Below are 15,400 nucleotides of genomic sequence, written 5' to 3'. Positions count from 1 at the left end.
TACACATTTTTTGACCAAAACTGGTAAAAATTGCCCCAAAATTACAAAATTGTAGATTTCATCATAATTTCAATAACTATCATTTAGTTAATCTGTAGAAACCTGTATACCAAATTTCAAAGCTATCGGATGAGTAGTTTTGGAAATACACATTATCGGATGAGTAGTTTTGGAAATACACATTTTTGACCAAAAATGGCAAAAATTGCCCCCAAAATACAAAATTACAGATTTCATCAAAATTCAATACCTATTACTTAGTTCATCGATAGAAAGCTGTATACCAAATTTCAAAACTATCAGACCAGTACTTTTTGAGAAATAAATTTTTTGACCAAAAATGGCAAAAATTGCCTTAAAAATGCAAATTTGCATATTTCTGCACAATTTGAACAAATCTGAAATAGATCATCCCTAGGGACCTATGTACCAAATATCAAAGCTATCTGACAGGCAGTTTTGAAGAAGAAGATTTTTAAAGATTTTTTTACCATAAATGACAAAAATTGCCTTAAAAATACAAATATGCAAATTTTGCCACGATTTGAACAAATCTGACTGAAGTCACCCTAAGCAAACTGCATATCAAATTTCAAAGCAATTGGACAAGCGGTTTCAGAGAAGAAGATTTTTTTACCAAAAACACCAAAAAATGCCCCAAAAATACAAATATGCAAATTTCACCACGATTTGAACAAACTGAAGTGAGGTCACCTTAAGTGAACTGCATATAAAATTTCAAAGCAATTGGACTTGCGGTTTCAGAGGAGAAGGCAATTGTTGACGGACGACGAACGATGGACGACGACTGACGACGTCGACGGACGACGACGGAAAATCAACCTATTTGATAAGCTCCGCGTCGCTGACAGTGGAGCTAACAAATCTAAGTTGGGTTATCCCTAGGGACCTGTATACCAAATATCAAAGCTGTCTGACCAGTGGTTATGAAGAAGATTTTTTACCAAAAACGCCTTTTTGGCGCTAATTTGCATATTTTCAACAATATCAAAAATTAATAAAAAAAGTTTCTCAAAATCATATATTTTATCTACACAACAAATATCAAATCAGGAAGTATTGCGGTTCTCAAGATATCTGAGTGGACGGACGCCTCACAAATGTACATACACCTGTACATACATACATACATCCATACAGACTGACGGCGGACAGATACCCATCCCAATAGCTTCTATAGACTATATTAGTCTATAGTAGCTATTAAACGAGAGTTAATTACATTCTAATTAAAGTAAACAAGACTTGCTTATCAAGATTTACGTCATACAAGCGACCTAGCGGCCGATATAGCTCCGCTGTGTTTATGTAGAGAATAACTATTTTTTACACATGTTGATTAGGAAGGTGGAAATCTTTGATAGCTTAATGCAGAGGCCAGAAAAAGTGGCTAAATAAGCTGCAAAAATACACAATTGAAGATTTCATCATACTTTGAATATATCACATCGGATCATCCCTAAGAACATGTCAACCAAAGCTATCTGATGAGTAGTTTTTTGAGAATAAAATTTTCTGACCAAAGATGGCAACAATTGCCCCGAAAAATGAAATCGCAGATTTCATCATAATTTCAAGAGATCAATTTAGTTCATAACTTCACATATAGAAACCTGTATACCAAATTTCAAAGCTGTTAGACCAGAGTATTTTGAGAAACACATTTTTTGACCAAAATGGGAAAAATTGCCCCAAAAATTCAAATTGCAGATTTCATCATTATTTTTTAATAAATATCATTTAGTTCATCTATAGAGACCTGTATACCAAATTTCAAAGCTATCAAATGACTAGTTTTGGAAATACACGTTTTGACCAAAAATGGCAAAAATTGCCCCAAAATACAAAATTACAGATTTCATCAGAAATTCATTATATATTACTGAACTCATCTGTAGAAACCTGTATACCAAATTTCAAAGCTATCAGACCACTAATTTTTGAGAAATACATTTTTTGACCAAAAATGGCAAAAATTGCCCCAAAATTACAAATTTGCAGATTTCATCATAATGTCAACAAATGTCATTAAGGTGATCTGTAAAAACCTGTATACCAAATTGCAAAGCTATCAGATGAGTAGTTTTGGAAATACACATTTTTGGACCAAAAATGGCAAAATTGCCCCAAAAATACAAAATTGCAGATTTCATCACAATTTCAATAAATATCATGTAGTTTATCTGTAGGAACCTGTATACCAAATTTCAAAGCTATCAGATAAATAGTTTGGAAATACACATTTTTTGACCAAAAATGGCGAAAATTGCCCCAAAAATTCAAATTTACAAATTTCATCAGAAATTCAATATATTACTTACTTCATCTATAGAAACCTGTATACTAAATTTCAAAGCTATTAGACCAGTACTTTTTGAGAAATACATTTTTTGACCAAAAATGGCAAAAATTGCCTTAAAAATGCAAATTTGCATATTTCTGCACAATTTGAACAAATCTGAAATAGATCATCCCTAGGGACATATGTACCAAATATCAAAGCTATCTGACTGATAGTTTTGAAGAAGAAGATTTTTAAAGATTTTTTTACCAAAAATGACAAAAATTGCCTTAAAAATACAAATATGCAAATTTCACCACGATTTGAACAAATCTGACTGAAGTCACCCTAAGTAAACTGCATATCACTCAAAGCAATCGGACAAGCGGTTTCAGAGAAAAAGATTTTTTTACCAAAAACACCAAAAATTGCCCCAAAAATACAAATATGCAAATTTCACCACGACTTGAACAAACTTAAGTGTGGTCACCCCAAGTGAACTGCATATAAAATTTCAAAGCAATTTTGTCTTTGATGATTTCCTAATTATTCAATTATTTAAAATCATATTAATTATTTTTTTCTGGGTGAATTGATAGGGTTTATACAGTACAAGAATTACATACAATGTAAGTCAAATTTTGACCAAAAATGACAAAAAAATTCCTTAAAAATACACATTCGCATATTTCATCACAATTTTAACAAATCTAAGTTGGGTTATCCCTAGGGACCTGTATATCAAATACCAAAGCTGTCTGACCAGCGGTTATAAAGAAGTAGATTTTTTACCAAAAACGCCTTTTTTGGCGTTAATTTGCATATTTTCAACAATATCAAAAAATTAAAAAAAAACAGTTTCTCAAAATCATATTTTTCATCTACACAACAAATATCAAACCAGTAAGTACTGCGGTTCTCAAGATATTTGAGTGGACAGACGCCTCACAAACGGACATACATACATACATACATACATACGTACATACATACATACATACATACATACAGACTGACGCCGGATGCCGGACGGATACCCATCCCAATAGCTTCTATAGACTATATAGTCTATAGTAGCTAAAAATACAAAATGAAAGATATCCCAGTAAAACTGACAGTTTCGCAAAGTTGCCCCAAAAATTCAAAATTCCGGATTTCAACTTAATTTCAATACATCTTATTAACAAAAATCCAACGGACCGGTTTACTAAATATTCAAAGCAATCAGACTGGTAAATTTTGAGAAACAAATTTTTTGACCAAAAATGAGAAAAATACCGTCAATGACGCTGTACCTTCTCTAATGTGTGGCCAGGTCAGGTAATTGGTTGTTGGCATGGAGTTGTTGGTAAATAGTTGATGATGTAGGGGCATGAGGTGGGATATGGACCCAAAGAACCCAAAAGATGATTAAATACATCAATCAAAAAAATTCTAAGCTACTGTATAAACTGCCTAAAGATAGTTCAATGTGGAAAAAAGTTAAATAATTCAGAAATAAGAATTAACAGTCCAAAATAGTAATGACGCACTTCCTTACTGACCTGAGTGCATGTGAAATACACAACCTGGCATCTGTAAATTAAATGTATACCAAGTGATCATTTCCAGTCACTTTTAACTGTTTTTAATGGATTTTCCAAAGAGTCCTGTGGAAATGATGAAAAACGCTTATCTGGTCTTGTGTTTGTATAACCTCATGGCTGATAATTGTCATAGTATTGAAAAAAATTGAAAGTGAAGAAATTACTGTTTTTAATAGGCATATTTTCCTTGAAATACATGACCGTGTAAAGAATATATGCTAAAAGTGTTTAAGAGTAAATTTCTTTTCAAAAAATAATTTAATTTGTGACCAAAGGATTTTTATTCTTTGAGTTTACAAATTCAAACATTGCAATTTGTTCAATCATCTTGTGCAGTGCAAAATTTATAAAATGACTGAAAACAAAAAAAATTGGCAGAATTACAGTCTTTGTGATGTAAAATTATGGGTTGACATCACGATAACTGTTAATCTGTTTGAAGTACTAATATACTATAATTTAAAAAAGAAAAAATTCATGCAGAAACGGTAAAATATATTGTCAGCAATGTAGTGTTAATTTTGACTTTACATCAAATATGCCTTTGCTGGATACCAAATATGTAGGGCGAAATATCAGCCATGTTCAGCAAAATCCACACAACAGCATTGATCCTTTTCTAATTTGATTTGATTTGCTTATGTTATCCTTGTATGACAGTCAGTACAATATGGAACTTGAACACAACACAGTGAATAAGTATGCTGTAAATGAAATGGTGTGGCTGCATCCACATGCAGCAATAGGAGTGCCTTTGTCTCTCACCCCTCATTTCCAACCTGTCCCATCCCTGAAAAAATAGTTTGGTCTTATATTTATAATGTTAATAATTTCTGTATTTGTTAAAATGTGCGCATCTCACTTTTGATCATAAACATTTTCATTGTTTTTTATAGCTGACCAATCAGTTAACCTGTTTATTTTGAATATTTGCGCATTTTTCCTCAGTATTTGACATTTTCTGAATACCTTCTTATTCAGTTTGTCATTTTCTAAAAGTTTAAATGCTCCATTGTGTGGTCAAGCTTTCCACAAGCATCAAATGTGGTACTTCATATAGGAGGGTCTGCCTCTAGAGGGCGGGCATCATGAACACTCTGTGTTTGTTGGTTAATTCCCCCACGTAAACTTCTGATTGTACTGTAAACATTGAACATGGCCGACGTCCGATTTTCCTGTCTAAAACTTTCACTCATTTTCGTTCATATGACTCTGAAACTCCAGGAAACGATTGGGAAGAAAGGGTTATCTTGAAATATTGAGGTACTCGCCGCTATTTTGCAAAATTAAATGAGAAAAAATGCAAGGAAAATGCCGACAGGCTTACACAATGACAGTTTTCAGACTCGGAGGCATATGATCATCTCTGCAGATTATGCAACAGGCCCAGATCACGTGAGGCCATGAGGGGATATCCACGCAACTCAGTACCAAACACTAGTGCTCACAGAGTGAGCAAACACAAAGTGAGTACCCCTAACGTCAGCTCAGTAGTCTGTAATAGATTGTAGTCAACTAAGAAACCTTGGAGAAAGGCTTAACACTGTGGCTACGCCGCTAAGTCCCTTTTGATTTTTGTCATAGCTCAAAATCGTTCTCCCACACCTCAACCTGAGCCATGAACACCCCCACCAGTTTATGATATGACCCATCACAATGGCATGACGTCAACGGATCTTGACAGACGGAAGTCTTGACAGACGGAAGTCTCGACAGCAGCATACTGGTTTTCAACTCTAATACCTTCTCTGTCTATAAATAGACACGAGAAGGTAAAAATTGCCCCCCAAAAGACAAAATTGCAGATTTCATGCTAATTTTAAATATATCTAATTAACATAAACCCTAACCTGTACACTAGATATCAAAGCTACCAGATCAGAAGTTTTAGGAGAAAAAATTTTTGACCAAAAAGGCAAAAATTGCCCCAAAAATAAAAAAATACCGTCAATGACGCTGTACCTTCTCTAATGTGTGGCCAGGTCAGGTAATTGGTTGTTGGCATGGAGTTGTTGGTAAATAGTTGATGATGTAGGGGCATGAGGTGGGATATGGACCCAAAGAACCCAAAAAAATTCTAAGCTACAGTATAAACTGCCTAAAGATAGTTCAATGTGGAAAAAAGTTAAACAATTCAGAAATAAGAATTAACAGTCCAAAATAGTAATGACGCACTTCCTTACTGACCTGAGTGCATGTGAAATACACAACCTGGCATCTGTAAATTAAATGTATACCAAGTGATCATTTCCAGTCACTTTTAACTGTTTTTAATGGATTTTCCAAAGAGTCCTGTGGAAATGATGAAAAACGCTTATCTGGTCTTGTGTTTGTATAACCTCATGGCTGATAATTGTCATAGTATTGAAAAAAAATTGAAAGTGAAGAAATTACTGTTTTTAATAGGCATATTTTCCTTGAAATACATGACCGTGTAAAGAATATATGCTAAAAGTGTTTAAGAGTAAATTTCTTTTCAAAAAATAATTTAATTTGTGACCAAGGATTTTTATCTTTGAGTTTACAAATTCAAACACTGCAATTTGTTCAATCATCTTGTGCAGTGCAAAATTTATAAAATGACTGAAAAACAAAAAAATTGGCAGAATTACAGTCTTTGTGATGTAAAATTATGGGTTGACATCACGATAACTGTTAATCTGTTTGAAGTACTAATATACTATAATTTAAAAAAGAAAAATTCATGCAGAAACGGTAAAATATATTGTCAGCAATGTAGTGTTAATTTTGACTTTACATCAAAATATGCCTTTGCTGGATACCAAATATATAGGGCGAAATATCAGCCATGTTCAGCAAAATCCACACAACAGCATTGATCCTTTTCTAATTTGATTTGATTTGCTTATGTTATCCTTGTATGACAGTCAGTACAATATGGAACTTGAACACAACACGTGAATAAGTATGCTGTAAATGAATGGTGTGGCTGCATCCACATGCAGCAATAGGAGTGCCTTTGTCTCTCACCCCTCATTTCCAACCTGTCCCATCCCTGAAAAAATAGTTTGGTCTTATATTTATAATGTTAATAATTTCTGTATTTGTTAAAATGTGCGCATCTCAAAAACTTTTGATCATAAACATTTTCATTGTTTTTTATAGCTGACCAATCAGTTAACCTGTTTATTTTGAATATTTGCGCATTTTTCCTCAGTATTTGACATTTTCTGAATACCTTCTTATTCAGTTTGTATTTTCTAAAAGTTTAAATGCTCCATTGTGTGGTCAAGCTTTCCACAAGCATCAAATGTGGTACTTCATATAGGAGGGTCTGCCTCTAGAGGGCGGGCATCATGAACACTCCTGTGTTTGTTGGTTAATTCCTCCACGTAAACTTCTGATTGTACTGTAAACATTGAACATGGCCGACGTCCGATTTTCCTGTCTAAAACTTTCACTCATTTTCGTTCATATGACTCTGAAACTCCAGGAAACGATTGGGAAGAAAGGGTTATCTTGAAATATTGAGGTACTCGCCGATAGTTTGCAAAATTCAATGAGAAAAAATGCAAGGAAAATGCCGACAGGCTTACACAATGACAGTTTTCAGACTCGGAGGAGGCATATGATCATCTCTAGCTCTGCAGATTATGCAACAGGCCCAGATCACGTGAGGCCATGAGGGGATATCCACGCAACTCAGTACCAAACACTAGCGCTCACAGAGTGAGCAAACACAAAGTGAGTACCCCTAACGTCAGCTCAGTAGTCTGTAATAGATTGTAGTCAACTAAGAAACCTTGGAGAAAGGCTTAACACTGGCTATGCCGCTAAGTCCCTTTTGATTTTTGTCATAGCTCAAAATCGTTCTCCCACACCTCAACCTGAGCCATGAACACCCCCACCAGTTTATGATATGACCCATCACAATGGCATGACGTCAACGGATCTTGACAGACGGAAGTCTTGACAGACGGAAGTTCTTGACAGCAGCATATTGGTTTTCAACTCTAATACCTTCTCTGTCTATAAATAGACACGAGAAGGTAAAAAATTGCCTGTTTCAACATACCTTCGATACGTTATATTGAGATTAATCTTAGATACCTGTATACCAAATATCAAAGCTATCAAATCAGTAGTTTTTGGATAAATTTTTTTTTTATCAAAAATTGGGAAAATTGCCCCAAAATTACAAATATGACAATATCAATACAATTTGTTACAAGCATGACTGAGGTCATCCTGAGGAACATGAATATGAAGTTTCATAGCAATCAGACGAGCGATTTCAGAGAACAAGATTTTTTGACTAAAACTGAAAAAATACCCTAAAAATACAAACATGCAAATTTAATCCAAATTTTGCACACATGCTTTAGAATACCTAAAGAAATCTGCATACCAAGTTTCAACCAAATCTGACCACTGCTTACTGATTTTAGCAATTTGCAGGATTGTTTAGGAGTTTTTGATGTGGACGGACATACATACATACATACATACATACATACATACATACATACATACATGTACAGACGACATTTTTCCATCTTATACGAATACCTCCCATTTGCATATATACATATGCATATCATATGGGAGCTAAAAAACCAGTTTCTCATAATCATATTTTGCATCTACACATCAAATATCAAATCTGTAAGCACTGTAGTTCTCAAGATATTTGAGTAGACGGACATCCTCACAAACGGACATAGATACATACATAAATACATACCGGTACATACATACTGGGTACATACATACATACATACGCCAGATGCCAGACAGATACCCATCCCAATAGCTTCTATAGACAATGTTTATTGAATGCTTTATTCATTGACTTTTGAACCGTTTTTCGATATCACATATACAGCAAATTACAGGTACATACCGGTACTGTCGTAAGCGTTTTTGATACATTTTATGCAAAAAAAAATACTGTCAAGGACAGTGTGCTCATATTTGGTTTGAATTGGTCCATCAAGAAATACTTAAACCAGAAAAACAAGAATGACAAGAGTAAATAAGGTCTGAAACTTTTGGTACTGGAACTCAACTTTAGGAACAGGATTAGCAGAGGAATGTTTCAACACAGTCCTTAATGGTTTCAGCAGGTCTGCCAATATTTATCAGTTCATGAACAATGACAGGAAATTACTCAAGGTCAGTGAGGTAGGCTGTTTCAGTCACTGCCACCACTCCTACACATAATAAGTACACTCCATACAAATAGGTTAAAGGTCATAGATGTGTAGGCTGTTTCAGTTAATAACACCACTCCCGCACATTTGCAGGATTTCCCTTACTTCATTTGCATATTTTTGACACTGACATGTTCATTTGAACAACATCACATCTCAACCCCTGGGTCTACCTGTACACCAAGTACTAAGATGGTAGGTGAGGCGGTTTGGGAGCTTTTGCATCAGACAGACATACATCCGGACATACATACATACTGGTACATACATACAGACGCCACCGACTCACCATATAAGCTCTTTTTGGTATTTATAGCCATACCATTTATGCGCTAAAAAAACATTTGCGTACAGCCTTACACAGGTTTGAAAATCCTAGCGGAAGGTCTGACACACAGCCAGATGCATACCTATTCCAAAAGCTTCTTTGGACAAGTCTACGGTATAGAAGCTAAAAAGGTAATTGTGTATGGCAATATCAGTCAGAGCAGCTATATGATAACTGAACCACAAAGTATACATTTACCTGAGTATTTCCACCACTGACATAGAGCACCACTGGATTCACTGCACCAGTTATTAATCTACCCATTTCAATATCTATATGATTGTTAAGGAAACAACTGAAGTACAGAAAAAGCCAAGATAGGATTCAAGAACGTCCGTTATCTAAAACAACTTCTCACTCAGAGAAATTTGTTTCATTGCAACAATACTGTCTGTCTTTGACAAATAATATCACTTGCATTACTCTGGTGCATGTGTTCAACATATTACTTGTTGTGACATAGCACAAAGAAGTTGAATCGCTGTATTTGCACACAGCATAAAATTCTCTGTATGACACATGTACACAATACCATGTTTGCTTGTTTGTGATAAAGAGTTCAAAATGGTTTCATAAGGGGCGACGTCAAAAGATCGATGTTTGAAAAAAAACTTAATTGCTTAAGTTTGGGGGTGGGGGTTTTTGGCCAAATTAATTTCTGTGCAGTCAAAAACGATTTAACGTCTTTATGGCAAATTTTACGATTTCAAGGCTGATTTTTGTACGCTAAAACCGATCCAGTCACCTGTATTTTTGTTACTTTATAATGGTTTTCAATTTTTATTTAATTCAATGGTACATCGGTACGTCGTTTGAAAGAATTAGTACAGGGTATGAGTCCGCAATGTTTTTCAATTTTAGATCAGTTAAGTTTGAAGGGGGGTGGGGGGGTCTGAGGCCAAACTTAAGCAATTAAGTTAGATTTATTGTACTGAACTTTTGATGTTGCCCCTAAAGCTGTGTAGGAATTTGTACTTGAATTCCCTTTCATTCAGATCAAACAATCACCACTATAATATCAACATACCGTACAGTACATAACTGTACATGTAAGATTAAACACCCAAAACAGATCAAGAATTCCAGAATTACATGTTTCCAGTTTTGCTTTAAACAGCGTTTCTCAGCATATGTACATTTTCAATATGTTTATGTGAGGCAGGATCTGACTGTATCTGTACTAATAAATGTAGTATATGAGTATGTTTGGCCCTAGCTGTACCATAGACAGGTTCTCGACTGTCTATGGTTATACACGAATGGCCATTTGCTGGTCAACAACCATCGTGTGCAGGGAGAAAACATTGCAGCTTTATCTGAAATAGTCATTTTGGATGATATGATCCCCACAGGATCAATTGTTTTTTGAAGTTATTGATCCCTATATTTGGATTGTTACACTTCTTGTGAGTGATTTCACAAAATGTGAAAATATTAAATCATTTACACTGCTCTGCATGATTGATAATATTAACAGATCCATGACTCATTTAAAATTATTCATTGCTTAAAAGGTACTGACAAATGTTGTCAAAACCATGAAAAATCAAACAGTTTTTTGCTCACGTGTTAACACACGTGAGCATATGTCGCAGCGATGTCTGTCTGTCTGTCTGTCTGTCTGTCTGTCTGTTGGTCCGATATCTCAAAAACGGCTGATCAGATCAGAATCAAATCTGGTACATAGATTCAATCAGCAAATGGCAAGAACTGATAGTTTTTTGTGGGTGTGGCTTGCATACTTTTTGCTCATTTGCATAATTAATGATTTTAGAAAAAACGGATATACATTAAAAACGACTGCACACAATTTGATGAGATTTGCTACAAATGTTGATCACACCAAGATATATCAGCAGTGGTAACCATAAAGGGGTGACATGAAAGATAGTTGCTAATTTGCATATTTAATGAACTTTCCTAATTAGGGATATATGTCTGATTTGACTTGATCAAAATCGACCAAATTTGGTACGTATATTAAAGATACTCTGATTTAACATTATTGAAAGTCATTAAGCATTTTAACTGCACCCAATTCCTAATTTGCATATTTAATGAACTTTGCTAATTAGGCATATATATTTGAATTGACTGGACCAAAGTTGATGAAACTTGCTACATGTATTGAAGCTACTATGATACAACATTTTTGAAAGTCATTAAACATTTTTACTTCAGCCAATTCCGAATTTGCATATTTAATAAACTTTCCCAATGAGGGATATATATCTGATTTAACTCGATTGTAGTTGTTGAAACTTGCTATATACATCAAAGATACTGTGATATGACATTATTGAAAATCAAAAGACATTTTTACTTCAGCCAATTCCTCATTTGCATATTAAATGGATTTTCATAATTAAGGATATTTATCTGAATTGACTTGACCAAAGTTGACAAAACTTGCTGCATATATTGCAGATAGCATGATACAACATTATTGACAATTATCAAGCATTTTTACTTAAGCCACTTCCTAATTTACATATTTAATGAACTTTGCTTATTAGGGATATATACTGGGATTTACTTGATCAAAGTTGGCAAAACATAGTATGTACATTGATGATTATACCAGGCTAAAACAATATCAAAAGTCATTTCACATTTTCATGTCAGCTAATTTATAATTTGCATGTCTAATGAGCTTTCACAGCTTGCCATATATGGCTTGAAGGACTTGGCCAACGGTAATTACACTTGCTATATAAAGTGTTGATACAATGACAGCAGTAAAAGAACTTTAATATTTTTATTCCAGCTAATTACATATTTGTATACTTCATGACCTAATCGGCGGTGATTATTGTTCATTATGTTGATCATAATACTTTCAATGAAGTTGCAAACATGTGGCAAAGGTTCAAATTTACACATAACTGCAATACATAAGGAAACACGGGAGCATTTTCAGTTCATGTCTGGTTGAATGCTGGTAACTTGGTGACAGTCATGGTGATGAGATTGAAATTCAGTTCAATAACAGTGAACAGTTTCTTGTCAAGGCTTTCTATGAATTCAATCTATATGAATGTGCTTTTTTCGTGTGTTTTCAACTTTATTTTAATCACTCCTGTTTTATCTTTATCGACAGATGATGAGATCATCCCAGATAATAATTTCCTGAGTACACAAAGTTTGACCCTCATCAGAACTGTCTTTTTCCAGTGAACCACACAATTTTTACATGCAACATTGCAAAGAGACTGCATTCCTTTGGGATGAATTAACTTGATTCTCGGCCAACAAGTTCTCTGTATTGAAATCTACCCATGGTGAAACCACTTATGACTTTTCACTTTCACTGACTACTAATCTGACACACACAACCTCGAGTTAAGTGTTGGTATGTCCAATATTCAATAAAGGATACGTCCTATGCAATGGTTCACACCAATGATTGGTTTCTTCCATAATTGTGCAACAGTTCTTGCTACAACAGCTACTGACACTAATGGAGCTCCCATTCCGGGGCCTGTCAATCACAAAGATAAATGAAACATTTAACTTTAATCATGTCATGTCCTAATGAAATATTCCCCATCATTAAAATCTTGTGTCTACCACCGTCCCTACTAAGCAAAATGTAGCTGTGCATTTTAAGGTTCTGCAAAGCCATAGAGACCATCTAATGTACGGCAGTTCATTTTGCAATATGAGATTTAATCATAGACTGTAGCTGCATTACATGTAGATATGGCAAAAAAGACAAAATACAATTCTTGTTTCAAGTGAGAGAGAAGCAGTCTCTTCACTTTGAATGGTTCAGATTTTTTAGTTGTATTAAAAGTGTATGAGCAAACAGCTCAAAGGGTATTTTGTCAGTGGCATTGCATTATTGACACATATTTCGCCCGGTGTAAAGCGTTGTATTCATTGCTTCGCTTCGATATAGTTTGTGTGAGATGTATGATAGCGTGTGTGCTAGCGTGAGTGCTTCACGAACTCTACGGCGAGTGGAGAGGGCGCAGTCAGAATTGTAACATCCTTAGCTTGGTTATTGAACCAATCTTTTTAGGATTGGGGATTTAGTCGAGCGGTTTGTCTGTTGTCCTCTGCGCTAGGTGATTGGGTGCCGTGCGTTGTGAGTTCGAGTCCCGGTTGATACCATCGTATTTAAAGCAATACTTCTCATGTAAGGTGACATGAAAACTGTCTATTACTGCATATAAAGAAGAATATCTACAGTCTAGTGTGATATCAATATTTCGCTCAAAGGATAAAGGGGTATAATTGGGGTGAAAAGCTTAATTTTGATAGAAATAAAAATATACAAATTAACTAGGTCAAAAACTTTATGAAATTTAATATCTTTTTGAAACTAGAGTTTATGCAGAAAAAAACATTTTTTTGCACTATCTATTCTAATTTCTATCTGGCAGGAATGAAACTACAAACACTAAAATGATTAAAATCATGATATCAAATTGAACTGGTTCTCATTCCCACTGTGAGAACTTTATTGGCAAACAAAATGGCCATTTTGTTGTATTCCAGAATGAAATATGCAAATTTTACACAATTTGACCAAACTAGAGGGAATTCTATACGTTTGAAATGTTTAAAATGGGTGAAAAATACCGACAATGACACTTGGCTCACATTTGTTTTGATGTGGCAGGCCAGGAGTATCTGTGAACATGCATACCAAGTTTCAAAGCAATTGGACAAGTGATTTCAGAAAAAATGATTTTTGACAAAAATTGGGGAAAATTGCCAAAAAACCAAACAAATATGCAAATTTCACCAAAATTTTAAAAAACTCAACTAAGTATGCCTCTAGGTACATGCATACCAAGTTTCAATGCAATCAGAATAGTTAATTCTGAGAAAATGATTTTTTGACCAAAAATGCAAAATATTGCCCAAAAAACACAAATACAAAAAGTTATTTCACTACAATTTTTACACATCTGACAGAAGACAACCCTAGAATTAACAGTATCAAATTTCAAAGCAATCCAACAAATATTTTGGGATAAAATGATTTTTTGACCGAAAATGGGAAAAATTGCTCCCAAAATACAATTATGAAAATTTCACCAAAATTTGAACAAATCTGACAGAGGCCAACCCAGGGGTTTCACTAAGTTTTGAAACAGGGGGCGATATGAAAATTACAGGGGGCCAAGCCAACCGCAAAGCATGTCAGTGTTTGGTTATATGACACGTACCCCCCCCCCCCCCCCCCACCAATACAAGGTTCCAAATTAACTATAAAACTGGACAAAACAGTTAATCAATCACAAATGGTAAGTTACATTTTTATTTTCATGCATTGCTTTCAGAAATATGTCATTATGATCATCTAGAAAGGAATCTGCATCCAGCTAAAGAACTTTAGCAGCTATTGTAATCTCACTTGTACAATTTAGGATGCAGTTTGTACTATACTTAAACCACGTTGTCGACAAAAATTGCTTCAGAAATGACTGAGAAATGGCTGGTTACAGATGAGGGATGGACTTGACTTTGGATTTGGATTCAGAAAATACGAGTCTGAATACCAGATGTCAAGGCTAATTTTGGATTCAGATTCATAGGATGTAGCTCTGAATAGCCAAAAACACAGGGCCAATGTCCCTGAAGCTACTATAGACATGGATACAAAATTAAGTATTTCCTGACTGTATGAAATTAAATCACTAAGGTCATCACAGGGACCTGTATACCAAATATTTAAGCTGTCTGACCAGTGGTTTTGCAAAAACAAGTGACCTAACACTAGTAACAGTCGAAAGAGCTCTGCTATGTTATGTAGAGAATAACTTTTTATGATACATGTGTAGATGAGGAAGGTGGATATCTTTGATAGCTCATTTCAGGATGGCCTCACCAAAAATGGCAAATAGGATAAAAAATATGTAAAACAGGAAATGGTGAACTTATATAATGCAGAATAGGAGAAAAATTTAGCGACAAACTATTGTACCATAAGTGGACAATGGCCAATCTAAACCAAATTACTTAAACTGGATTGTTGGCATTGATTACACATGTATCT

General features: G+C 34.6%; 1 protein-coding gene across 4 annotated transcripts in view; it reads right to left on the bottom strand.

The window, feature by feature from the left end:
• The window catches only part of LOC139117580 (probable tRNA N6-adenosine threonylcarbamoyltransferase), a 123,771-nt gene that overhangs the window by 73,092 nt on the left and 35,279 nt on the right, over nucleotides 1–15,400 (bottom strand). For all 4 annotated transcript variants that reach the window (XM_070680822.1, XM_070680820.1, XM_070680819.1 and 1 more), the window contains 2 exons: nucleotides 12,770–12,871; nucleotides 9,589–9,662 (listed from right to left, as the gene is read on the bottom strand). In XM_070680822.1, coding sequence (XP_070536923.1) covers nucleotides 9,589–9,662; nucleotides 12,770–12,871 — 176 coding nt within the window. The remainder of the gene's footprint in view (nucleotides 1–9,588; nucleotides 9,663–12,769; nucleotides 12,872–15,400) is intronic.

The sequence above is a fragment of the Ptychodera flava genome, chromosome 18, assembly GCF_041260155.1.
Source record: "Ptychodera flava strain L36383 chromosome 18, AS_Pfla_20210202, whole genome shotgun sequence".
NCBI classification, from domain to species: domain Eukaryota; kingdom Metazoa; phylum Hemichordata; class Enteropneusta; family Ptychoderidae; genus Ptychodera; species Ptychodera flava.
The sequence above is the reverse complement of the archived record's forward strand: the minus strand, read 5'-3'. Positions and strand labels throughout refer to the sequence as shown.